The sequence below is a fragment of the Pinus tabuliformis genome, chromosome 4_2 (assembly GCF_031772625.1).
Source record: "Pinus tabuliformis cultivar Carrire ecotype Pingquan chromosome 4_2, CPIR1, whole genome shotgun sequence".
NCBI lineage: Eukaryota > Viridiplantae > Streptophyta > Pinopsida > Pinales > Pinaceae > Pinus > Pinus tabuliformis.
Window position 1 is genome coordinate 68,280,637 of NC_142304.1, and position 27,187 is coordinate 68,307,823.

Sequence of the window (27,187 nt, forward strand, 5' to 3'; positions counted from 1 at the left end):
TCAATAATCCAACGTACTGCCTTATGCCATCGCATGGTCTAGGGTTACTGTCACAATTTTTTGTCATAGGGTCATATAACACTGTTATGCATTATAAAGCCATTGTCATGCATATGTCACTATCATACTAGGTCTATGTTCATTTCCATAAAAGGGGTCATTACCTTACAAGATTTTTGCTATATCAAATATTGTCATGTACCAAGGTTATTGTCAAGGGTACTGTCTTCAAATCAATATTGTTATCACATCAAAGAACTTGCCAGCATTGCACACATATCAAAAGTCAATTGTCCAAGTATGTCATTACTGCGATATCAGGGTCATTGTCAAATCTCACAACCTTACAACATCAACATGCATCCCAACAACACTGGCATACTTCCACAATCACTATCTAATCAAAACAAGCAATATTTGTAGACATCATGGTGCTCCTAAAGAATCCCTGAAGTTTACTTTATTGTTGGTCTGCTTGATGCACTGGACAATCAATTTTCTTTAGTTTCAAAACAAATCTTACAACTGCTAACTCCTTCTGCAATGATACCCTTGCTCAATGTGATATGACGTGCTTTAGGGCAAAAGTTTATCTCAAGATTAAGTCAGTTGTAACTTCTTGGTTATGGCTTCTTACACATACCTCAAAATATAAGTCATATCATTTTTATGTTTTGGAAGAGATTGCTTGCACCATTGTCATGCTTCAGAAGAGAACTTATATCATAGCCACTCGTACTTACAGTGATCCGAACACTTACAGAAATGTTGAATTATCTTGAATTTTAAAAGGGATTGGCTTCCAAATATTGTCTACAATTTAGTGAAACTGTTGGGACAATAAAATTCTTATGCTCAGACTTGGACTTCAAACATGAAGAGAATTTGACCATAAGAGATATCACTTTAAACTTGTCACTGTCTCAAGCCCTAATTGGAGGTTTGTATGTGATTAGAGGTGAGGCCACATCAAAAGAGATAAGAAAATTATCTAACGAAACCACAGATCCTCCTTTAGGGTCTGATCATGAGATCAAGCTTCAAAAGATGGCCTGTAGATGAATTTAGAGCTTGGTCTTCAAAGGCCGAGAGACCTGAAACCACAAAATACCTCTCGTTGTCCTGTAATGATGGCTCAAAGATTAATGCCCTAAACGGTTGAGTAGCTATACTACTTGAGTCTTCAAAGGCCCAGAATTTCGGTCTTCTACCTGCAAGAAATCATGCCCAAACAAATCCCCCAAAAAGAAATGAGCCAAGATCCCTCTTGTCTGATATAGCTTTGTCTCCACAGGGGTTGAAAAAGATTTCAAAGCTAGATTAGTCAAAAATGATAATTATTAAGTGCATATGTTAGGAAGGACTCAGAGCCTTTTTATAATTTTCTTAAGACTTGAGAAGGGGCTTTCAAAAAGGTAGACTGATTTTCACTTTAGGGGAAATTTTCAAATCTTAATAATGCCTTGAAGCCCAAGGAATGAGGTTGTCTGCCATTGGGGCATGGTTTAATTTTTGCTTGAAACAAAAATTAATCTTTGAGACCCACCATGCAATATACCAACCATACACATTTGATAGAACCCCTATTTTCATGATCATATTGTGCTACCCAGTGAAAGAGTGCCACATCACGACCTTTTGGGGCTTTTCCCACAAATTTGGTCCTTTGACTTCAAACTGGCATAACTCACAAACCGTGAGTCCTCTCATGACGTGCCACATACCACCGGAAATAGCTCGATGAGGACAATCCAATGGTGAGGATCTCCAAATAAAATTCAGTGATATGGTTCTTCAGTAACCTCCAACAAGTGTGAAAAATCGGTGAACCAATTCCTACTGCAGCAAACTGATGATATTTCTCCTCTTTGTTAAATTCCTTAAACAAATTACTTACAGTTTTCTACAGCAAATATTGAAATACATACACTGCAGCCTACACAAAATAGATACTGCGGAAACTAAATACTGCACTAGAGAGAAATAAACACACACAAATACAACATTGTTTTTGGACAATGTCCCTCGAAAAACCCAACTTGGGAAAATCGGTGCAGCAGCTGGGGGTTTCATTATTATGCAGTAATAATCTGAGTGCAAATCGTTAGATGCCCAAACTAGCAATCTGATACAGAGAAATATTGACAAGGAGATAATGAGAAAAATTTCACACTGGCACTGGCGATCTAAATCTGATCTAGGCTTTGGATGGCTGGCCCCACACTGCGTCTGTGTAGCCTCTACATCAGCCTACGCATATCTGTGTCACAGTCTCTGGGCTCTGTGTCACCTCCTCCTTTGATTTCTTGTTGGCTAGAACTTCGATCATCTGGCCCTCTGGTCTCACATCCCGGCTTCTGTCTCTGGAATTCGACTTTCCCAGTTGAATCTCGGACTCCCTCCGAAGCTCTGATTGCCTATGCGTGGCATTGTGCCACCTCTCTGAACCTCTCTCTGTCTTCTTTGCCTTGCACTCCCCGGATTTGGAAAACTCTCCTCTGGTCTACTATCCCTGCCCCTCTCTCACTGCTTTGACTTTACTAAGTCACTTCCGGCAAATCACAACTGCTACTTAGGAAATTGACTTCCCATCAAAATCGAACTGCACAAGTTTGTTCTCTAAGTGCCCATCGAACTCCTTCTTATAATCTCTCGTTGGAACACCAACGACCAATATTGAAACATAATCAAGGGCTAAGATTAACTGGGAGTTGAGTCTTCTTCTATAAGATTCACACCTGATTTAATTAATACCCTTTAATTAACCAGATTTCCTAAGTTTAGACTTAGGGAACCATTTAAAAAAGTTAATTATTTTAATTAAATCATCTCTAGGTGGAATTTTCCCAAACGATTTATGGGTATTGGAGAATGCATGTGTCTTAGCCTCTTTGCAAAATCTCGAGGCAAGAGCACATCCGATACTACAGAAATCAACACTCCCTCTTAGCGAGGAATGTGCTCTAGTGTTGCAATTCATTGAAGCGTCACTCTATCTCTGCACCATCTCATGTTGCGCTGCTGATGTTTGGCTGTTGCTGCCCACCAACCATTGCGCAGCTATGGCTGTTGCATCCGTGTTGTTGTTGGCCCTGCTGAACTACTGCCAACACTGCATCTGCATTGCAACCTTCTCCATTTGCTGTTGCAACAACTGCAACAAAAAAGTATCCAAAATATTGAACCAATTGTGGTCGGTATGATGCATCCATCATCCGAGTTCTGACTGTTGCTAGCTTCTCCGCTGTCACTGAAGCCTCTACGTTTCTATTGACTCTACACTATTCACAACACTGCTCAGTCTTGACTTGCTACTAGCTACTGCATCTGTCACTCTTGGCACTTGACTGCACAAACTACCACTGATCCGTCCTGCTACTGCATATCTTGGGCTCCCGTAGCAAGGTACTGATTCATGAGGTGGACCTCCTCAAGAATCCTACCCTTCTTGTAGCACTCTGGGGCTACAACTCCAGATCACCCGACCTCACCCCTGGAGGTAACTCGACAATCATGGCAAACTCTTCCTCTAATCTGGAGGACAGCTTGTTGATATCAGTGGATGCAGCCTGCTGATCTTGCTTCTCCTCTTTGTCCTTCTTTCTAAGAGGACACTGAGTGTTGTATTGGCCCAACTCACCACACCTGAAGCACTTGATCTTCGAAATGTCCTTCTTTCTTCTGCGTTGCTCCTGCTGCCCCTTTGATGCAAGGGCCACGTCCTCGTCTTCCTTCACTCTCTTCGTCCCACTGCTGCTGCTGCCACTGATAGTGGCCTTCACCAAATCACGCCTCATCTCCTCCTGCTATAGATCAAACCACACACGTTCCCAATCCGACAATTTTTCTCTGCCCAGGATACTCTGGACGAAAACTTGCCAATCTTCAAAAACGTTGTTCAATGTTATTCGAACAAGCTTTGTAGGCTGGGTCGCTAATCCTACTGAAGCCTGCTGATCCCGGACATCCTGAAGTCTAGTAAGGAAGGGGTCTACTCGCTCCCTTTTCTATGTCCTTGTGCATCTCAGCTTCTCCTCTAAGTACATCTTTTGCTGCTCAAAAGATCCTTCGTATAGCGTAGCTAATGCCTCCCACATTTGTCAGGCAATATCTTTGCCAGCTATGTGGGATACCACATGATCCCGAACTCCATTGAGAATGAATCTCTTAGCTCTTGCCATCTCCTTCTTGTACTTCTTGAGCAGATTTGCATCGGCAGGTACAACTACTACACTATCGACATAGGTTTTGAGATCATGCTCATCTAGGAGGCAGGAAATCCTAGCCTTCCAGATCACATAGCTGGAGGCTCTGTCAACCCGATCTTGATCTCTCATCCCATCTGATGCCATCTCCCCCAAAAAAAAGTCAAACTGCTTCCTCTTCTCCTATGCGCAGCGGCTGCCCAGCTATTTGCACTCCCTTCTGGAGTGAGAAATCCCGCACACAATTACTGCTGCTCTGCGAGGAAAATTCAAACTCTTGGCTAGAAGTCCTCTGAGGAAGAAATTCCCTCAGTATGTGCTCTTCTCTCCTTCTGACGCTATTATGCTAACAACTGCTACAAAATAACTGTGTCCCAGCTGAAGATCTGCTCTGCAAGGAAAAATACGCTACTCCCTTCTGCCTCTAGAAAGATTTGATCTGGAAATCGAATTTCTCTGTCGACTCACTCAAAGAAATCGATCTTTCCTCAAAAACTTCGACCTCCTTGGCCCAAGGATTGCGCTGCCCCTGAGGGTTTCAAATTGTTGCCTATGCAGTGATTCGAAAATCCTCCTACATTCTGCTTCTGAGCTCTTTTGCTTACGAACTTGGCTCCGATACCATGTGAAAAATCAGTGACCCGGTTCCTATTGCAACAAATTGACGATATTTATCCTATTTGTTAAATTCCTTAAACAAATTACTTGCAGTTGTTTTACAGCAAATAAATACTGCAGAAACTAAATACTGCACTAGAGAGAAATAAACACACACACAAATACACCGTTGTTTTTGGACAATGTCCCCGGAAAAACCCAACTTGGGAAAACTAGTGTAGCAGCGGAGGGTTTTATTATTATGCAGTAGTAATCTAAGTACAAGTCATTAGATGCCCAAACTGGAAATCTGATACAGAGAAATACTTACATGGAGATAGTGAGAAAAATCTCACATTGTCACTGGCTATCTGAATCTAATCCAAGCTTTGGATGGCTGGCCCCACGCTGCCTCTGTGTCAGCCTACGCAGATCTATGTCACCTACTCCTCTATCTCCTGCTAGCTGGAACTTTGATCCTCTAGCCCTTCGGTCTCACACCCCGGCTTCTAGCTCTGGAATTCGACTTTCCCAATTGAATCTCAAACTCCCTCTGAATCTCTGCGCTGCCTCTCTGAACCGCTCTCTATCTTCTCTGCCTTGCACTCCCTCCTCTCCTCTGGTCTACTATCCCTGCCCCTCTCTCACTGCTTCGACTTTACTAAGTCACTTCAGGCAACTCACATCTTCTACTCAAGAAATCGACTTCCCATTAAAATCCACTGCACAAGTGTGTTCTACAAGTGCCCATTGAACTCCTCCTTATAATCTCTCGTTGGAGCACCAATGGCCAAGATTAAAACATAATCAAGGGATAATATTAATTGGGAGTTGATCCTCGTCTTCTTTTAGAAGATTCACACCTGATTTAATTAATACCCTTTAATTAACCAGATTTCCTAAGTTTTGACTTAGCGAACCTTTTAAAAAAGTTAATTATTTTAATTAAATCATCTATAGGTGGAATTTTCCCAAACAATTTCTGGGTATTGGAGAATGCATGTTTCTTAGCCTCTTTGCAAAATCTCGAGGCAAGAGCACATCCGATGCTACAGAAATCAACAAAGTGTGGGGTATGTCCATCGTTCAAGGAATCTAAGCCCTAGGACTAGGGTTTCCAACCATCCTTCCATTGGAGCTTCCAAATTGATGCAATCCAGACAAATATTAAGAGTGTTCATTAATGAACATTGACATCAATGACAACATCATTCAACTAAGGATTCAAGAAAGACTCAACCCTTATATTTTAGCAAACTTCTTTTATCTTTGTTGGCCTCTTGTATAGGTTTTCCATTCGACAATATAGAACTCTCAAAAAATATGCTTGTCGTTGTATCATTTATCAATCCTTACCTAGAACACAAACACACTTTAGTAGACCTTATGTACAAGAGGTAACTTGTTGGCTTTTAGATATTTCAGAGTCATTCAGGCTATTGTCTAAGGTTCCTTGACTTTTCTGAGTTTTCTTGGCCCACTGCAATAGGCCCAGAGGCCTTTTCAGTCCTCTGTAACATGCTTTGAGGCCTTCTCAGCCCATTGAAACAAACTGTTGACACCTAATCCTCACGATTGGGTGAATTTATGTAAATAATTAAATTAGGAATGTGAACAATCATCAGGAGATGAACTGAGCAGTCACACTCTTTTGTATATAACAATAACATACCTAATGGAATGAATCGAATCGGTTTTACTGCCTATTGGAGTTACTGCCTGGCCTGACATGGTATCAGAGCCAAGTTCTCAAAATAGTTGTAACTCCATTCACTTTTGCTACTATGTTTGAGCGCTGTCATAAAACGTTCACCTGAACGTTGTCCTGACCTGAGTGTTGTCCTGACCTGAGCACTATCCTGACTGAGCGCTGTCATAAAACAATAAAATGTTTCCTTGAACGCTATCCTACTTCCACTGTCCATTAAAATTGTTTTATCTCTCGATTGCCTCAACACCTCTGTCCTCTGAAATATCTCTCGAATGTTTCGAATGTTACTCCCTTTGGTGCGCAGGACTGACCCAACTGCGTTTTTGGTATAGTAACGCTACGTTGCTCTGATCCGAGGAATCCTGTAAAGTCTTTCCTTTCATGTCAAATAATTCTCTGTGTTTTGTGGACCAGAAGAACGCCTCTGTCCTGTTAACTACGGAGGGCTATATATATGCAGAGCGGAAGGCAGACAAACGTTTTCGGTGTATTTGTGTTGTGTTTGACTGCAATTCGTGTTGCGTTTGATTGGAATTGGATGGAGATATAAATGGCCCATACTCGCTATCCTCGTGGTTAGTAGTGGCGAAAGCTTACGCTACGTCTCGAGTTCGAATGGTAAGTGAGTTGGGAAATCGTGCTTGGATCATGGCGTAATCGACATACTCTCTGGTGTTTGATTTGGTTTGGTTACCAAGGCAGTTTTTAAATTATTGTTCAGTTAATGGTGTGTGAGCCCAGGTCTCCATGGAACAACTACAGTGAGACTGTTCCATGGACTTCGTTCCTTCTGTCAGCGCTTCTTTTGTGACTTCATTCCTTCTGTCGGCGCGTCTTTTGTGACTTCAGTTGTTGCGTTCTTGGCTTACATGTTTTTGTTTTTCTGAGAACCATATTTTTTCATATAATATACCTGGAGATTTTCATATGATCTGCATGGAGATGTGCTGCTGTTACATGGTTTTGAGTTGGCCTGAAGGCAGCCATATGTAATTTTAACGCAACCACATGTATTTTGTTGAAGGCAACGATATGTATTTTTTTTAAACATTGTATTATTTGGTACACTGCACGAGTGATATCATCTCCACCATATAGGAATTGGTAATACCTTTGTCCTATAAGAGTGCAATCTTTGTTTACAATTTTTACACCAGAGCTCCATTTTTTCCTCCACAAAAAGTACGATTTTATACATTAACAGCAGAAGTATTTTTTCTATCAGCAAAAGTTTTTTACAGAATGCATTCAATCATATCCATAGTAGGAATAGTTCTCACTGGCAAGGAGAACTATACTGAATGGTCCCAGATGAGAAAACACACCCTCATCTTTAATGAGTTGTGGAAAGGAGTGTGTGTCGGAGAAGAAGACAATGACCCAGTATAGCCTACCTCAGACAAAGAGCTCGTCATTTGGGAAAACAAGAACAACAAAGCTTATGCATTAATCGCAGCATCTGTAAATGAAGAGGTGAGTCACCATATTTTGTCATATTCCACTGCCTTTGAAGCCTTACAAAAGCTGAAAGAACTCTATGACTCGCATTCCGCACTTGAAGTTGTTCAACTCATGATTAAACTCTTCACTCTTGAACTGCAAAATAATGATCCTCTTGCTCTTGCATCTGAAGTAAAGTCTATAATGCATGATATCAATTCCACTAAGGTTGAGCTGGATATCCCTCTTATTGCTTTTCTCAAGGCAATTTATCCTACTTACTCCAATTATCTTGAATCTTTGCAAGCAAATGGAAATCTCAAAGATATAACCTTTGACTCTCTTGTGAAAAAGTTTGCTGAAAGAGAGAAAGCTTTTGGAAAGAAGACAGCCCCTAAATCTTCTGAAGAGACTGTGTGCCTTGCTCATAAAGAAAAGCATCCTGCTCAAGATTCTACAAGAGGAAGAGGTGGGCGAAGAGGAAGAGGAAGATATTTCAGAGGCAGGGGGGCAGACATTCTCAAGGAGAAAAGGCAGATCTGCACTGCATTCCCTGCGAAAGAAATGGATCACATGATGCCTCTACATGCAAGCTACCATGGGACAAAATTGAGCAGAAAAGAAACCAACAGAAAGGTAAAACTGATGATATAGACAAAGGTAAAGCACCTGAATCCGCTCACTATGTTGAGGCACAATGTAACATTGGAGTAAATGAAGATTTGTTTAATGCTTCACTTGCTTCATGGGAAAATGTTTGGTTGCTTGATTCAGGAGCAACTTGTCACATGTCTCATAGAAAAGATTTTTTTGAAGATTTCACTGACAATGTTGATGGAGCAGTATACTTTGCAGATCAATCAAAAATCAAGCCATCAGGGCTTGGCACAATCAAGCTTAAACTGCCTGGTCTTCCAGACTTTCTTCTGGATCATGTTCTATATCTCCCACAACTCAAGAGAAACTTGTTGTCCTTGGTCCACATCCGCCAGCAAGGTCACTCCATTCATATGTTTGATGGCAAGCTTGAGGTAAGAAAAGCATCTGACCACTCACTTGTCATGAGGGGAATAGAAGAAGAAAGGCTTCTCAAACTGCAAGGAACCTCTGTTCATGCACAAAATTTCTCATATACTTCTCATCATGAAGAAGGTACACTTCCATCAAGTTTATTATGGAATCTAGATTTGGACATTTAAACTATGACAGTGTCCGCTTATTGAAGAAAAGTGGTGTTGCTGGTTTGCCTACAATTCCTAGGAAACTTAAGCAATGTGATGCTTGCATTCTAGGAAAGCATAGCAAACAATCTTTTCATGATTCACATTCAAGAGCACATAGGAAGCTTGAACTCATTCATTCAGATTTATGTGGTCCAATGCCTGTTCCTTCTGCAAATGGAAATAAATATATCATGACATTTATTGATGACTACACCAGAATGTGTTGGGTTTATTTATTGAAGAACAAATCTGATGCTTTTCAAACATTCAAGAATTTTCGTAAATGGATTGAAAATGATACACAATCTCATATTGGGTCTATTCGCGCTAATAATGGAAAAGAATATACATCAAATGAATTTGAAAACTATATTCGCCAACATGGGATCAAACATCAAACAACTGTGCCTTATAATCCCCAACAGAATGGTGTAGCTGAAAGAATGAATAGTACAATCTTGAATATGGTACGATCCATGCTTTTCTTCAAAAATGTAAAGATAATGTTTTGGGCTGATGCTGTTCTATGAGCTGCATATATAAAGAATAGATGTCCATCTAATGCTATAAGAAACAAGACTCCTTATGAATTATGGTATGGACATGTTCCTTCGGTAAAACATTTCAAGGTCTTTGGTTCCACCTGTTATGCTTTGATACCAAAGGTACATAGAAACAAACTTGGTGCTAGAAGTCGTAAGTGTATCTTCCTGGGGTATTCAAACACCTCCAAAGCATACCGCCTCTATGATGAAGTACATAAAAAGTTTGTTGTATCTAGAGATGTAATTTTTCTTGAATCATCCAAATCTGACAATGTTGTTGAGCGGCAACTTGATCGTTTGGATAGATTCGCAAAAACAAAATCATTTCAAGAATTTGATAATCAGATTCCACATCTTGAAGGGGGGATTCCTATTCTAGATCAACATGTGGAATCTTCTTCTGAAGAACACTCCCCCGAATGAAACTCCAACAACGGATGATGCTTTAAGTGATGTAATTGATAGAATTGGGAGACTCAATCTTGATTTAGTCCCAACTCAATCAACAAAGCAGCCTGGACCATCTCAGAAAGGTCCCCCAAAGTGGCTGACAAAGACACTTGAAAGTTTTCATCCTGATGAAATTGGAAAAACAGGAACCAGAAATTCAAACCGGCAAAATGGAGGTGATGTAGATGACTCTAATTCACCTGTTGATATGGATGTTTCTTATGATTGTGAATTGAACTTGTCTACAGATTTTGAACCAACTTCCTTTAAAGAAGTTGCTTCTCATGATGAATGGAAAGAAGTGATGCAAAAGGAGTATGATGCCCTCATAAAGAACGGCACTTGGAAGCTGGTTGATCCTCCATTTGGAACCAAACCAATTGGCTGCAAGTGGGTCTACAAGAACAAGTACAAAGCTAATGGCTCACTTGACAAGCACAAAGCTAGGCTTGTGGCAAAAGGTTTTGCACAGAAGGAAGGGGTCGATTATGAGGAAACTTTTTCCCCCACAGCAAAATGGGCCACCATCCGGACACTCTTTCCACTAGCAGCTTAGAACAGTTGGAAAGTCCATCAAATGGATGTAAAAATTGCCTTCTTGAATGGAGATCTAAAAGAGAATGTTTTTATGTCCCAGCCTGAAGGATTTGCTGTGAAAGGACATGAACATAAAATATGCAAACTTGTGAATTCCTTGTATGGCCTCAAAGAAGCACCGCGAGCCTAGTATGAAAAACTAACTGAGCATCTTCTGAAACTCAACTTCAATCATTTTGATCTTGATGATGCAACTTTATTTGTCAAGAAAGTTGGCAAAACAGTTGTATATCTTGTGGTATATGTAGATGATCTTTTAATGACAGGGAACAATGAAAGCTACATTGCATCCATAAAGAAGGAATTGGGGAAAAGTTTTGAAATGACTGATTTGGGCTATGTCAATGTTGTTAAAAGCGCGAGCGGGATTTATTCGGCGCCGGGAAAAAAGCGGAAAAAATCGTTAAAAGCGGGAAAAAAGCGGAAAAAAAGCGGAAAAAATCGTTAAAAGCGGGAAAAAAGCGTTTGCACAAAAATATTCATTTTTTTTCATTTTTTTTCAATTTTTTTAATATCTAAACCATCTACAACATAAAATAAATACATTGACACATAAATATGATAAAAAAACTAATATATAAGATGTTTAATATCATTTCTAGCGCTAAAATCACACATAACATTGAATCATGTCCTGAATAGTAAGTCCTGAGTCCCAACTCAGCCTCAAAATATCAACAAAAAATATGATAATGTATCTCATCATGTCATAATGTCATATACAATAAAATGAAAGTCTAATCCTATTGATTTCCTCTGCCCCTCTTGCGAGAAAATGGCACAACTTTCTCTTTCCCTCTAGATGTAGAAGCTGGTGCCTGTGCTGGTGGAAATGGCAGTGGAGTCTGACGTGCTCTAGAAGCTGAAGAACTAGTAGTAGCAGCTACAGGAGGCTGAGGTGGACGGAGACCACGTCCTCTACTGGTGGTAGTGGTAGCCCGGGTAGGCGGTGTCACCTCCTCCTCCTGCTCCTCCTCCTCCACCTGCTCCTCCTCCTGCTCCTGCTCCTGCTCCTGCTCCTCCTCCTCCCCCTCATCCTGCACTAACCAATCATCAGTGGGATCCATGAGAGGCCTCTCGGTCTCAACCCTCCATTCAGCAGTGGTGTCAATCCCATCCAATGAGATGGCTTCCGTATCAGGTGTCTTCTCTAGTTGTCTCACCCACAATCGAAGATTGTAGTAGACATAGACCATGTCATTAAGTCTATGGGACTCCAACCTGTACAAAGTTCATGAAATAATAATTAATAATTAATATTATAAAAAAAATATTGTTTAAAACTTTAATGAATTCAAAAATTTATTTGGAAATTTGCAATATTTTAAATGTTTAAGTGTTAACCTATTGCGCTTCTTGTTGTGTATTTTTTCAAATACACTCCAATTGCGCTCACATCCCGAGGAGCTGCATGTTTGGCTGAGGATGCGTACGGCAAGCTTTTGCAAAAGGGGTACTCTGACACCATACATCTTCCACCATGCGTCTACAACAAAATTACAAATAAAATTTTAAATAAACATAAGAAAAAAATGGAATTTGAAGAGACAATGAAATTTGAAACAAAGTTACAAAGTACAAACTAAAAAATACCTGGCATTTTAATCGTCCTATCAGTGACAGCCATCTCAAAGCCAAATGTGCCACCTGACATCTTATATGTCTCAATTTGTCTAGAGATCTCTATACGTTCTTCTGGAGATCTCACCATCTTCTGGACACAGGTTAATAATCCTTCCACGACCTCAACATCAAAATCAAACCCACATGCATAAGAAAATGCAGGGTTCAGGAAAAGCCCAGCAGCATGAATGGGACAATGGAGTGTGTTGTTCCATCGCTCATCAATGACTTCCCATAGAAGGAGTTGTCTCTGAAACCCATCATCTCCCTTATCATCATAGTAGGACCGAGTGGCTTCTTTGGCCCTGTCCATGGCTTCATACAAATAGCCCATTGCGGGCTTCTCACCATCAACCAACCGAAGAACCTTTACCAAAGGTTCTGTAACAGCGCACACCTCCTGCACTCCCGCCCAGAAGTCTTCCTGGTATGAAACTAGTCTGCAGACGGCTTCTCCTTCTGGTTTGCGGCTCATTGACGAAGCACGCCACTCCTCTGAAAGAAACATTCTCTTCAAATCCCACATAGAATTCAAGAGGGATTGAAGAGATATGAAACTCGTCGCAAACCGTGTAATGGCGGGGCGCACCAACTCTTTGTTGTTGGTGCATTTTCTCATCAAGCTAAGCACAAATGTGTGATTGTAAATAAATTTTGTGATGCTTTTTGATGAGTCAACAATCTCTTTGACAAAGGGAATTTTCCCTATGTCCTCTAACATCAAATCAATACAATGGGCAGCACAAGGTGTCCAAAATAAAGTAGGATGCCTGTCCATAAGCATTCTACCAGCAGCAACATAATTTGCAGCATTGTCCGTTATGACTTGGACAACATTTTCTGCACCCACCTCCAAAATAACACATCCAGCAAATCACATAAAGTTCTTGCATCTTTGATTTGATGAGTTGCATCAACAGATTTGATAAACATAGTCCCCTTGGGACAACTAACCAAGAAGTTTATAAGGGTTCTCCCCTTTTGGTCAGTCCAACCATCTGACATAACAGTGCATCCTGTTTGTGCCCATGATGCCCTAAAATCCTCCAATCTTTGGGTGCAGTCACGCTTTTCATCTTGAAGAAGCCGGCCTCTGAAATCATGAAGAGAAGGGATTTTGTACCCCGGGCCAACACTGGCAATAGCATCAACAGTAGGTTGGAAAAATGGATTATTCCTTATAATGCTGAAAGGAATATCACTCCAGAGGAGAAATTTTGTCATCAACCTATCAGCTTGTTCTTTTTCAGTTCTTTTTAGCATTGAACCAATAGTTGGTTGTGAACCAGGTGTGGTTCGAGGAACAAAATATGATGATGCAGCTACCGGATTGATTGACGCTGCAGTAGAACCAGTGCCACTTGGCCCACTTCCTTCAGCTGACCTTTTTAGTTGCCTTTTGAGTTCTTCTTTGGCCTCTCTAGTGTGCTCTAATTCTCCCAATGCTCTCATGGCTCTTTGGATAATTTCAGCAGTTGTATTTCGACAGGGCCCCACATCATGTCCAGGGATTTGTGCAAGGTGGAACTTCAACCTGTACACCCCCCCGAATATCTCCTTTCCACACAACTTGCAATACAAGTTTTGTCTATCATTCGGAGTTTTAGGTTCACCATATTCCCAGAAAGGATCCAATTTCCTTGGCATGTTTGTTTTTGAATTTTGAATTTGCAAACCTATGGAAAAATAAGGATTAGGAAATAGGAATTTAGGATTACATAATACAAATTACAATTTAGCATTTACAAAATTACAAGTTAATTATTTCCAAAATCCCAATTTCCAAACCCAAGTTACCCAACCAAATGCCAATGGCAAATGCCAAAAAACAATGAAAATTCAAAAAAAATAAACAATGTTTAAAAAAAATGAGAAAATAAAAATAAAAAATTGGTTCTCATAGTCATAACAAATTACCCATCCCAAATCAATGAAAAATTACAAAAAATTCTTGAAAAACAATGTAAAACAAAGTTTTTATAGAACCAAAACAAAAAAAAATTAATCTACATACCTTTTTTATGGACAAATTGGTGATCTTGTCTTGGATTTCTCCTAAAACCACTTGGATTCGCTCCCAAATTCGACGGAAACCCTTCAGCTCCTCTCCCTCACCTCTTCTTCTCCTCCTCCGCGCGCAGACAACATAATGAAATAAAAAAAATCGTTTTTTGCCTATTAAAAGCCCGCTGCCCCGACAACCTGCGATTTTTTCCATAAAAATCGCGATTTTTTCGAAAAAATCGCGATTTTTTCCGAAAAAATCGGTATAAAAAAAAGGCGCGATTTTTTGGTATAAAAATCGCGATTTAAGCGGGAAAGGGAAAAAATCGCGATTTTATCGTGATTTTAACAACACTGGGCTATGTTCATTACTATCTTGGCATTGAAGTAACCCAACATCCAAAGTCCATATTTCTTTCTCAAAAGAAATACATTGGAGATTTGTTGAACAGGTTTGGCATGACAGAGTGCAATCCTCTTACTACTCCAATGGAATAAAACTTAAAGCTCACATCTATTGAAGGAAAGGAATTTGAGGATGCAACAAAGTATAGACAGCTTGTAGGAAGTCTCAACTACCTAACCACTACCAGACCCGACATTTCATTCGCTGTTGGAATCCTCTCCAGGTTTATGCAAAAGCCTTGTGAGGGACATTGGTCTACTGCAAAAAGAGTTCTAAAGTACTTGAAGGGAACTCAAGACTTTGGAATCAAGTACACACAGGTGGATGACTTCAGTTTGATCGGATACTCTGATTCAGACTTCGATGGAGACAAAGAAACTGGGGTATCTACTTCAGGATATGCTATGAGTCTTGGGTCAGGAGCTGTCTCCTGGAGATCACGCAAACAATCAGTTCCAACAGATTCCACAACAGAAGCAGAATACGTGGCAGCAGCTGAAGCAACAAAAGAAATTGTGTGGCTCAGGAAAATTCTTGAAGATTTGCAGGTAAAACAAGTACAATCAACTCCACTCATGATTGACAACACCTCTGCAATAAAGTTAGCCAAGAACCCAAAGTTCCATGATCGAACAAAGCACATCAATACTAAATATCATTTGATCCGACATCATGTTGAGGCCAAAACAATCCATCTCCGTCATTGTTCCACAAATGAGCAAATTTCAGACATCTTCACCAAAGCGCTTGGAAGAGAAAAGCTTGAAAGATTCAGAACGATGCTTGGACTCACCAACATCCCTTCAGATTAAGAGGGGGAATGTTGACACCTAATCCTCACGATTGGGTGAATTTATGTAAATAACTAAATTAGGAATGTGAACAGTCATCAGGAGATGAACTGAGCAGTCACACCCTTTTGTATATAACAATAACATACCTAATGGAATGAATCGAATCAGTTTAACTGCCTATTGGAGTTACAGTCTGGCCTGACACAAACTGAGGCCTTTCAATCTATCTTCAACATAAAGTAAGATACGTTGGCTTTCTCTAGACTTCAAAAATGGATCCAACAATATGAATCTCAGCTCCATAACAAGGGATATGAAACTTAGGCCTTCCTAAGGTCATTTGGTCCATCTGACATTAGGTTTGGTAGCATTCGACCTTAGACTAGGGCTTTGATCATTAGCTCAAATACAAAACAGACTTGTCTTTATGGATCATAGGTCTCATACAAGCAACAGGGCAGATCTAGGCATCTTTAAAATATTTTTCGTCCCTTTTACATCCAGAATAGTACTAAGGTTTCTAGGGCTTGTGACAAAACAAACCCTTAGGAGATAACTTGAAGGTTGCTCTTTCACCCATGCTTTGATACCATGTTGATTTTTCATAGGTCTTCTAAATTGATAATTACTTCTAATGATTTAATCTTTTTTATATTTTCATTCATCATTAAGAAATTACATAAAAGACATCAATAGTAATATTTATGACAGTAGGATCATAAAGAGACAACCAAACAAGAGACACAAATATTTTACCCTGGGAAAACCCACATGGGGGAAAAACCCAACAACCTTTTCCTTAGAGAAATTGCTCAAATCAACAAGAGATACATCTAATCTTTTTCAGTCGAAAACAAGGTCAAACTGACCATAGACAAATGCAGGTCAAGCCTATTCAAACAAAGGTAAGTAATCTCACAAATTTGGTCTATCCAAAATTTCGTTTTGCTCAAACGCGATCTGCCAGAGATGATTTGCCTAGATACTCAACTTGCCCTTTAAACCAGTTTTCCACGGGGATGCATCCCCCAGGGTTGGGTGCGCGCACCCCTCGCACCCCACACATCCGGGACGGGGGGACGTCTGGGAAACGTTTCCCCACGTCCCCCTTTTGGGGAGACGTGGGGAGACGTAAGGGGGGAAGTTTCAAAATGGGCTATGCGTCCCCCCTTAAATGTGCTTGTAAACAATGATTTATGACAGGGGAAACCTAGTATTTGATCATATTGCCCTACTAATGCTATGCAATTCATGGTAACGTTAAATTCTTAAAGTAAAAGTGACATTCTCCTTTATCTTTCATTTTCATCCTTTTACTTAAATTTTTAACATTACCATGAAATGACTTAGGATGTTTGAGAGTGGTTCCAACCTCATTGGATTCCATATGCAGAAAGTAGAATTTTAGATCTCACTCAAAATCCAGTAGACTTCAGAGTTTTTCAGGAATTCAGGATTCGATGGATTGCAATGTTTCCATTGCATTTTGTCATGTACAAGGGTATGGAATTAGTATTTAATCAAGAGCACCAAGCCCTCTGTGTACTTTAGAGTGACTTTTAGACTCATCACTCTACTGTTTTTGAGTTTAGTTATGTCAATTTACTATTCCAGTGTTTAGATTTCAGTGTCTATTATAGTCTATTTTGCTTAGTACTAATTAGATTCTAGAATGATGAATGATGAATTTTGATTTTAAATCAATTTAGAATTTAGAATGATGAATGATGAATTTAATTTTTAAATCAATGTAGATTCTAGAATGGTGAATACTGAATGATGAATATGTATCAGAGTATTCCATTATTCAATCTCGTGGTCGATGGATGAATCATATATGTATTAGTAAGGATGATGAGTATGGATCAATGTATTTGATTACTTAATTCAATTATGTATGTATCATTGTATTTATGCTTTCATTATTGAATATGAATTTGATATATGTATATATATATATATATATATATATAGATATAGATATAGATATAGATATATCTTAAAAAAAAATTATACACCCCGATGTCCCCCCGTCCCCCCTAAATTTCCCTAAAATTTGAGGGTACTCCCACATGTCCCCCTTATGCGTCTCCACGCACCCACATCTCCCTGTCCTAGAGTCTTGGTGGAACATTGCTTTAAACTTGATCTGCCCTTGTCTCTGTCCTTCGCTTGAATAGAAGTAAGCTTTACTCGAACATAAGTAATCTGAATTGCCCTTTGAGGAGGAGGTTGAAGCCTTTATATACATTCTTTTAGGAGACCGAATGGCGGCCTCTATAGGCTGGGCCGACTTGATATTTTAGAGCCAAAAATTCAATTTTAGAAATTCAAAATTCTTCTTTTCAAAATGACATGAAGAACGTGTCTTACATTTTTCATTACATATATTTTCAAGGGCTAAAATATTATGAAGACCGACCATAGCTACAAAATTCAACACCAAGAACATCCAAAACATCTCTCTCTTCCTTACGATTCTCCTAGGGTTTTCTCATGAACCCTAATGGCCCAAGTACAATGATAATGAATGAATTTATGAATACAAGATCTCTCTCCTTGTATATACAAGTAAGTGAGGAAGGCTAACATAAAATAAGGACACGTGTCTATACAAGTAACAAACAAGGCAACCCCACATGGAACACTCTACAATATAAGGATGTGCATGTGTCAAACTAGGGTTTATCCAACCACTAAGTGAAACACTCTCCAAGCCATGATCTTGGTGTCAATGCCCTTCCTTGAAGATGGTATTGTCTCCAACAGAATTATTCCAACACTTCCTTTTTCATGATGTCTTTCTATCAAGTGTTCTCATGCAAGGCACTCCTCCTCTAACTATGTGCCATATGCCCTCTCATGTGCCCAATGTTTCACGTATGCCAATGTGATTAGAAAGCTCTTGTCCTCCTCAGTCACCACCCTCAATGAAATATGCTCTTCAACCCAGGAATCCTCAAGTCAAATCTTCAAACTCCAAGGTGTGTATCACATGGTCCCAAGCTACAAGGGCTAAGTGCCCTCCTCCAAGTGCCCAATTCTCCTCCTCCTAGGTACTTACTTCCCCTAATCGAGCAATTGATTCCCCCAATTGTATGCACCCAATGGATTAGTCCACACGTTGATGAATCATTAGAGTAACAACCTCATATGTAAGGGTGCCATGCCAACACTCTAACCAAGGTCAAGTATCCAACCAAATTGAGCCATCCATATCTCCATGAAGCATTGCCAAGGGGGGCTAGAAGACCTAGTGCTCCCCTAGCAAGGTGAGAAAACTTCTTTTGGAGTAACCCAAAAGCCAACATGTCCCATTCTACAAAAGCTAAAAAAACGAGCATGTCACCTAGATCTTTCTGATTCCAATAACTTTGAGCTAAAAAAATTGATCATTTCATCTCAGTGTCATGTTTGTTTGCATTTTCCATGTGGTTTTGAATGTATGCTTGACATCAAAGTGTTATATTATTTAATATTACTCCTTATAGCTTAAAGCTGTGCCTTATCATTCTTGTACAATAAATCTTGTAGATGTGAAATTTTACGAGATGGGATGGCAAAGTATCTCACTCCAATGGGGCCAACATTGCTTCATGTCAACCCAATCTTTGAGATTGGTCCTGTAGAACCCAGATTCTCTGAATGGCTGGTATTTGAAGGTATTAGTGTGGATGAAAGTGGTTGTCAGCATTACCTCGATTCAAGCGTTGCATTTAAGCGTGCTGTTCTTAATGCCATTGATTATCTTTTCAAGTTTGGATACTCCAAAGAACAGGTCCCCTTATCCTTCCAAACTTTAGTTACAATGAAACCAAATCAGATACTTGTAAATGATTGTGTTATTCTTTCTGAAATTCTTATGGTGTTATATGCAGAGTTATTTGCTTCTGTCTTCTTGCCCTTGTGAAGCCAGACTGTCAAGCATTGTCGATCCTCCAAATGCTGTTGTAACACTTGCTATCCCTACTGCAATTTTTGATCAGGTCTCTCTCTTGCTCCTTTTATATGCATTTTGCAGCAAAAATAATTTACAAATATCTCAGGTGAATTAGTGATCTCACGCTCTTCAATAAGCAAATATGAACAAGAATATACAAGATGGTGCTATCCTGTCTTTCAGTAAGCCATAATATAACGTATTTTTGGGTTGGATATAAAGTTTTTGTTTTGTTCCTTTTCATTTGAACTGGTGAAGTTCAAGGCTCAAGCACAACTCTGTACTTAGTAAGCACCTTCTCTATGTGGCGTAGGAGGTCTTCCTGGCCACTTATGAACGCATCTCCTAAAAAGCATAAGCCAGCATGTCTATTGTCAATGGATAAAGCTATTAATCTGTCCTCGGACCAAGTAGCCTAGCAGACCTTTAGAGTACAATTTATTTGTGGTAGTACATCTGTTGCAAGATGCATATAATTGGTTTCCTAATTAAAAAGAAACCAATTGCAGCTGTTATTTGTGTTGGTCGGCACAATTTTTTATATATTTGGTTGTTTGTTTTATTTTCATTAAATTTGGTAGCAGCAAGGGTTGGGAAATCAACGTAAATGACATGTAAAAATTTGAAAATAGCAGGTCGGAGGCTGGAGCAACTAGTTGTTGAAACCAAACTATAATTTCCCATGCATATATGTAAATATCATATACCCGGCAAAACCTTACGTGGCTGCCATCATATACAAGCATTCGTTGGTTGCATTTGTAGGCCAGGTTTCTCATCTTCATTTCTTGAAGACCTCTTTTTTTTCCACCTTTTGCCGTTATTTCTTGTTTTTATCTTTTTCTGCTAGTTCTTTCCCGTTTCTTCTCATCCCTTCATATTGCTCTTTCATACCACGTGTGGATTGTCGTTTCTTTTCTTCAACTTTTTGAATTCTATTAAACGAGTCCATTTCTGTTTTTAGCTAAACTTTTTGTAGCGTAGCAGCTGTCAAAACACCCTTCACTCTTGTGCAGGGCTATATGCAAATTGCTTTTTCATTATTTTTTTTTTTTTGTAATTCCCTACCGTAACTGAAACTTGTATTTCTTTTTCCAAGAACGAAATTCACTAGCTAATTGATATTTGTGTTCCTATGTAGGATATACGGCCACGGAAGGATGGCCCATCTGCGGGTCCTCGTGTAATAAGAAAACCAGATGTTCTCAAATGTAGCTATGATGGATCTCTTCCTGTTACCAAGAACCTTGCCCCAGTCTAAATCATTCAAATGTCGCAAATCATTTGAAGGAAGACATCACTTGTATTTGTATAGTAGTCACATAAAGTTGGATAAGAATATGCCACTGGTTTAGTATCTCCGAAAACTTTCAGGACACATCTTCTATTTGTCTCGTAATTGTCAACCTCTAAGGCATCATGATGATAACGCATAAACCATATAGACAACCTCTTAAGTGATAATAGTGACAGAGTGAGGGAGGATATTATTTTATCAACACATTGACTTGCACCGTTTGACTTGCACACTTAAAGCCAGCTTTGGGATTGGCAAAGTTTTTTCATTTTTTTTAATCTTCTTCTTCAATACTTCATAAACCGCCCTTGTCTCACATTTGTTGTCAATGTCGCTTAAAAAGATACCAGCTGTACTTTTCTTTTATTAGTTCCCATAAAACGATACATTTCTAATAACTAAATTTCAACCTCTAATGCTGTATCACTTTATACATTTCTAATAACTAAATTTCAACCTCTAATGCTGTATCACTGGTTAGTGAAAAAGAAAATATACTGAAAAAGAATTATGATATATGCTATTTTAGGTCATGATCACAGAAAAATATAACCTATGTCTTGCTTATCATAGAAAATGAAAATAAGTTATAGATAAGCATCTCAATAAAACCTTAAATAGCTGTGTACACATGTTTTGTGAAGCTCCATGACGTAATAATTTTTCATGCCTTAGGTTACTCTGATATTGATGATATGGAACTATGGATCATTATTGTGGTTTTGTGCTAATTATAACAACATTCACGAAATTAGCATCTCTTTCAATAAATTCATGTTAAAATTCAAATGGCAATCATGGATTTGTGATTGAGGTATTTGCGAATTTTGGATAATAATTAAACGCAAATATTTAAGTGTATTTTTTATATTTTTACTAAATTTTAACTTAATTTCTAAATTCTTTAGAACTTTAAAAATAAATATTATCATACAATCTGAGTATAGGATAATAATTTATTCAAAGGTGTGGATTAGTACAAAAATAACAAGATATAATACAAAAAAAAATAGTTGCCAAACTCTTTTGACTATGAGTTGACTCTCTAAGTTTGACTCTACTCTTCAAAGACATTATAGTCAAGTCAGCTCTTCTAAGTCTAGCTTGGTTGTAAGTTATCTGCACAATTCTGATTTGTGTGTAATTATGAGTTAGATTGATATGGTGAATTTGACTCATGAGCCACATTGACTTGACATGTTTGACTCACAAATGTCATGAGTTAGACATTGGAAAACATAAATAATCACTTATGTTGATTGTTTTTTCTAGCTCTTTTTTATAATAGACAACCAGTAGACTTGTGCTGTGCCTAGAATCCATGGTGTTTTGTATTATGAGTATCATTTATGTACTTTCAATGAGTTATTATTAAAATTTTGCATCATATAGAGTTGCAAACTTTCATATTAGTGAAGATTATTTTTATTGAATTTGAGTATTTTAATATTATTTTAATTTCTTGAATCAGCTCATGTCAACTTTAACTCTTCTATCTTGTTGAGTAATTCATTGAGGCAAGATTAGTAACATTGGATAGAAAAGTGCCTAAGCATGAAGTTTGAATGGTAGTGTAGAAATTGACAGTATTGATGATCATAATTAGGCCCAAGATTTAAACAATAATCAACTTGGTTATAAGCCATTGCATCAATGAGTGTTGTTGCAATTGTACATTAAAAACATAAGAAATAATAAATAGAAGAGAGCATAAGAGTAATGTTTAAATGGCAGTTGGCTTGGCTAAAACACTGACAACCATCATTAGACTCATGATTCAAACAATAAATAACTTTGTTATAAAATATTGCAAGACTAGCATTGACAATGATCAACCTCGAGACATATGTCCCAATGATTTTGTCCACTTTGTTGTTAAAACATGGGCTCATTGTATGAAATGATAAGCACAAATCTTTCGGAAGTATTCAACATGTTCTACATAAGCATGTGATCCCACCTTTTATGTATGTAGCTTGTCATGAACCAAGAGTTTCGTTCTCTGTCCATTGTTTACATGTTGGATGTCCTTAAAAAGGAAAAGTGCGTCTTTTTAGTTTATTTAAATACAACAAAAAATCCATATAGTTTCAATTTCACATATTCATTATCCATTTACAATATGCATGATTGCACAATTTTTGGCTTGCACGTTTATGCAACTTAAGAGTCATTGAATGATATTGTAACATGTATCTTATTAACATTTTAACATGGACATTCTCTACTTGGCTGTGGAAAAATGAAAAATAAAAAATAAAAAACATTTTAGCATAGAATTTTTCTTTTGACATTTCTCTAAGCCTCGTGGACATTAATTATTATAAATATTTATGATTGTTAGTTTTGAAAATCTAGTTACATTAATTACACTATTAATATTTGAAATCATAAGAAAAATACATGTTATTCAGATTAAGAAGTGGGTTCTAAACAATAAAATTAGCAAACCTAGTACTGAAAATTATTTATGTACAATGAAATTAGCAAATCTAGACCCATTATGGCATATTAGCATGATTAGTTATTCATAATTAACAAGCCATAACACTAACAATCTAACAAAAGGTATCAAATTTGTTAGCACCAAATCATATTGGTAAGCGCATTGTTAGGTCCATAGTGTTTTTCCATATTAAATTGTTGTGACAAGAAAACTAAGTTAGTGAAAAGTGGTAGTGTTATAGCCTTCAATGGGGTTTGATTCCTTTAAAAAGCAGTTAGTGCACTCCCACAAGGGAGTTATAAATGAGCAGATGGGCCATCATAACCATTATGTTGAGCATGATGATCACACACCCAAAAAAAAATGTAAATAGTATCCCACCTCTTGATTGGTTGTATATATTCAACACGTAATAGCATGAAAAAAATGCTTCTTGAGACTCTTTCCACGTAAATCAATCTAGTTGGGGTTCATTATACTTGGCAATTTGAATTATTAAGGGAGTTATTAGATATAAGTGTCTCAAAACACTTGGTACAATGCCTACTATAATAATATTTTGTTTCTTAAAACACTATTTCGTGAACCCATTTAAACCCAATCTATGCAAAGGAATTTTATTTATATGAAAACTTTCTCAATTGGATGTATTTTCAATGTTTACCACTTGATCACTAGTTTAAAATCTTCCATGAAATGATATTTAAAAAACAAAAACCATTAATAATGTGAATTTTAATTTTAAAACTGACTGTGTCTGTGTGATCATGTCCTTATTTCCTACACCTTGTGGTCATGTGGATGGTTTTTTACATTTTTTAGCAAGCTTTTCATATTAACATAATTTTGTGAATTTTCTCTTAAAAACTAATCATTCAAAAAAAAATGCCATAATAATGTATCTTTCAAAGCAGTTAGTTATTTGCAAAAGCTTTAACTACATTATAATTTATTTACGTCAAACTTACATACTCTTTCTAGTACAAGGCCACCAAAAAAAGTTGATATATATATATATATATATATATATGTTACATGTGTGCACATGGGTTGAAAGAAACCAAATATGCATGTGAAAATAGGAATGCATGAAAGCATATGGATGAATGGATGGCAAATTTCATCCATCCATGTGTGTGTGCGCATGTGTGCTACTACATTGGACTCAAAATTTGGTGTTTTAAAGGAGTCCTAAATATTGTTTCGTTTATTTTTTATGCTTTTGAATTTGATTAAAATATGGTTTTATTTGTTGTTTAGTGTTATTAAACAATGTTGTTTAAGAATAAGAATAAACATTGTTTATGTTGAACTCATCATCTAAAGAGATACTTGGGTGCATAAATGAAAACTTGCACATATGCACAAATATGCACACCTTTCCCTCAAAGAGTTTGAGAATTGAAGTATGCATTCCACTTGTGCATATCACAAATGCATGCATCACTCCACCACCCATGTGCCTCTTTTGAAATATTTTCTAATGTATTTTGTGAAATTCAAACATTTAAATTTAATGAATATTTGTTGGTTAGAACATGGTTGTGTTATGCTTGATGAGTGGAATTACTAATTTGATAGTGGGGCCTCATTTATAATGATATCAATTAAATTAAAGATCTTAAAAGAATCCTCGACCTAACCCAATCATGTTAAGATCAATGGCAATTTGAAGCTATACCATGAAAACATGAATGTTGCAAAAGTCAAATAAGGGAAACACTATTCACACTTATTATGATTAAAAACAATGAAGGCAACTAGTTCTGGTTTAACATAAATAATATTGGTTGTGAGATGTATTGGTGGAGAATCTAATTAGAGCGTTTCTGCAACTTAAAAAAGGTTTGAAGTTGACGCCAAGTCTGGTTTTAGGGTTCTATGGCGGGTCATGCAGGGGGGGCACTGCTCCCTCCTACAGTCAAGCCATCACGGAGGGAGGCAAGGAGGCAGAAGGGAAGCAGTTCAAAATACCAATGGAAAAGAGATCAGAAGCAAGAGGCAAGGAAACAGTGGGAACTAATGAGATCCAAAATAAGGAAGCAAAACAACGGATAGCGAATCAAGAAAGGGAGAAGGAAGGCAGTAGCAGGAAAATGCCTCACATGGAAAATACGGGAGTCTGCAAACCCAAATCGAGCATCATCCCCAGGGTCATATTAAGTGATCCAACGATTCAACTGCACAGGGACCATATGAAAGAACATGTGATCATCTGCAAGTTTATGGGGTTATGGCCAACAGAGAAAGCTCTATACATCTAGATGAGGAGCCATTGGAAGCCCAAGGGAGAAACACATTTGCATCTGGGTTCTAAGGGATTCTTCACAGTGGTGTTTGTAAGCCTAGAGGACAAAAATAGAGTGTTTGAAGGGGGACTCTAGTTCTACGCTGTGGCAGGACTCTACATGCTCCCATGGATGATGAACTTCGTTTCAGAACGTGAAACATTCACATCTGTACCGGTTTGGATCAGACTATACTCATTACCTTTGGACTACTGGCTACCAGAGTCCTTGAAAACTATCGGAAACAAGCTGGGGCATTTTCTGAAAATATCAGAGGCAACTCTCAAAGGTAAATATACCTCCTTCGCTCGAATATGTGTGGAAATGGATCTATCTGGAGCCCTTCCAGAAGCAATAATCTTAGAAGTTTATGATGAGGAATGGGTGCAAACGATAGACTATGAGCACATACCATTCAGATGCCGCAAATGTCATGAACATGGACATCTATTCAGAGACTGTCCCACAAACAAGGTAGAAAGCAATGGGAAAACCTTTGTGGACAAAGATCATGAGGGTTTCACCAAGGTTGGGAGTAAAGGGAAAGGGGGTAAAAGATCACATAAGAAAACGAGTGAAGATAGACAGACAAAACACAATAGATTCAAAATCTTAGAGGATACGGAGGAGAGCATGGAGGCAGCCTAGGTTAAGGAGAACGTCCCCAAGGAGCAAGACATGGAAGATGAAATGGAGGACATCCCAGTAAACAACCAACGAACAGAGGAGATACAAAACTGCATGGAGATCAGTGAGGACCATGAGATAACCCCAAGTGAGGCAGGTATGGAGAGTCGTGAACTGCAGGAGATTCTAGATAGGGAAAATCTGGATTTAGAACAATTTCTAGAACAAGGAAAAAGCAAAGGAGTAGACTCATTGCCAAAAGAAGACTATGATCGAGTCCAACAACTCTATCTGTGGAGGGCACAATCGAAAGGAAATGGGGTCAAAAGAAATCACGAAAACCAGGAGCAGAGTGGGATCAAAATGATGGAGAACTAGCAGACACTATCTCCAAAAAACTTAGGAAGGAAAGAGGAAGGAAAAGACTGAATGAACTGCTAACCGAATGTGGGAAACTACTGATTAGCTTACATAATATGAAAGGTCTTACCAATTATTCTTTTACCAACCTTTCTTAATGAAGCTTACAACCTGGAATATTAGAGGTTTAGGTAGTAGAAGGAAACAAAGAAATCTTAGTGATAGAATAAAAGAAGTAAAACCAGATATGGTATTTATTCAGGAGACAAAATGTTCAATGGAGAAAATAAGAGAAATTCACAATAAATGGTTAATCAAGTATGATTATTTGGAGGTTAAAGCTGATAACTCTCCAGGAGGAATTCTCACGCTGTGGGATCCACAGAAATTGGGGATCCTGGGTGCAGAAGCGTCCATGAACTATCTTTCTTTCGTATGTAGTCCTGTAGGTGACAAGGAGACTTACATGGTAACTAATGTATATGGCCCTCAACAGCAAGCAGATAAACTCAAGTTTCTCACCTCCTTGGAAGGGCTCAGAGCGCGTTACCCCAATATACCCTGGATTCTAGTAGGGGATTTCAATATGATAAGATCTCTTTCGGAAAAAAAAAAAGGAGGCACAAGACAGCTT

At 38.3% G+C, this 27,187-nt stretch overlaps 2 protein-coding genes across 3 annotated transcripts in view; one reads left to right on the forward strand and one right to left on the reverse strand.

The window, feature by feature from the left end:
* The window catches only part of LOC149168271 (uncharacterized), a 333,998-nt gene extending 312,864 nt beyond the window's left edge, over positions 1 to 21,134 (forward strand). For both annotated transcript variants that reach the window (XM_089428202.1, XM_089428203.1), the window contains exons 6-8: positions 19,130 to 19,373; positions 19,474 to 19,581; positions 20,677 to 21,134. In XM_089428202.1, the coding sequence (XP_089284328.1) occupies positions 19,130 to 19,373; positions 19,474 to 19,581; positions 20,677 to 20,796 (472 nt within the window). In that variant the 3' untranslated portion in view covers positions 20,797 to 21,134. The remainder of the gene's footprint in view (positions 1 to 19,129; positions 19,374 to 19,473; positions 19,582 to 20,676) is intronic.
* Positions 11,359 to 12,703, reverse strand: LOC149168272 (uncharacterized). Its single transcript, XM_089426923.1, has 2 exons — positions 12,113 to 12,703; positions 11,359 to 11,989 (listed from the first exon to the last, which is right to left on the reverse strand). Exons 1-2 carry the CDS (start codon positions 12,238 to 12,240, stop codon positions 11,512 to 11,514), a joined length of 606 nt encoding a protein of 201 aa, XP_089283049.1. The 5' UTR covers positions 12,241 to 12,703; the 3' UTR covers positions 11,359 to 11,511.
* Positions 21,135 to 27,187: the final 6,053 nt, after the last annotated feature.

What these genes read in the sequence shown, in the direction of transcription:
- LOC149168272 (XM_089426923.1), bottom strand. Translation starts at nt 12,240, where the DNA reads ATGTATGGTGTCAGAGTACCCCTTTTGCAAAAGCTTGCCGTACGCATC. An exon ending in CACAACAAGAAGCGCAATAG is followed by an intron (nt 11,990 to 12,112) that starts GTTAACACTTAA and finishes AACTTTGTACAG; the next exon opens with GTTGGAGTCCCATAGACTTA.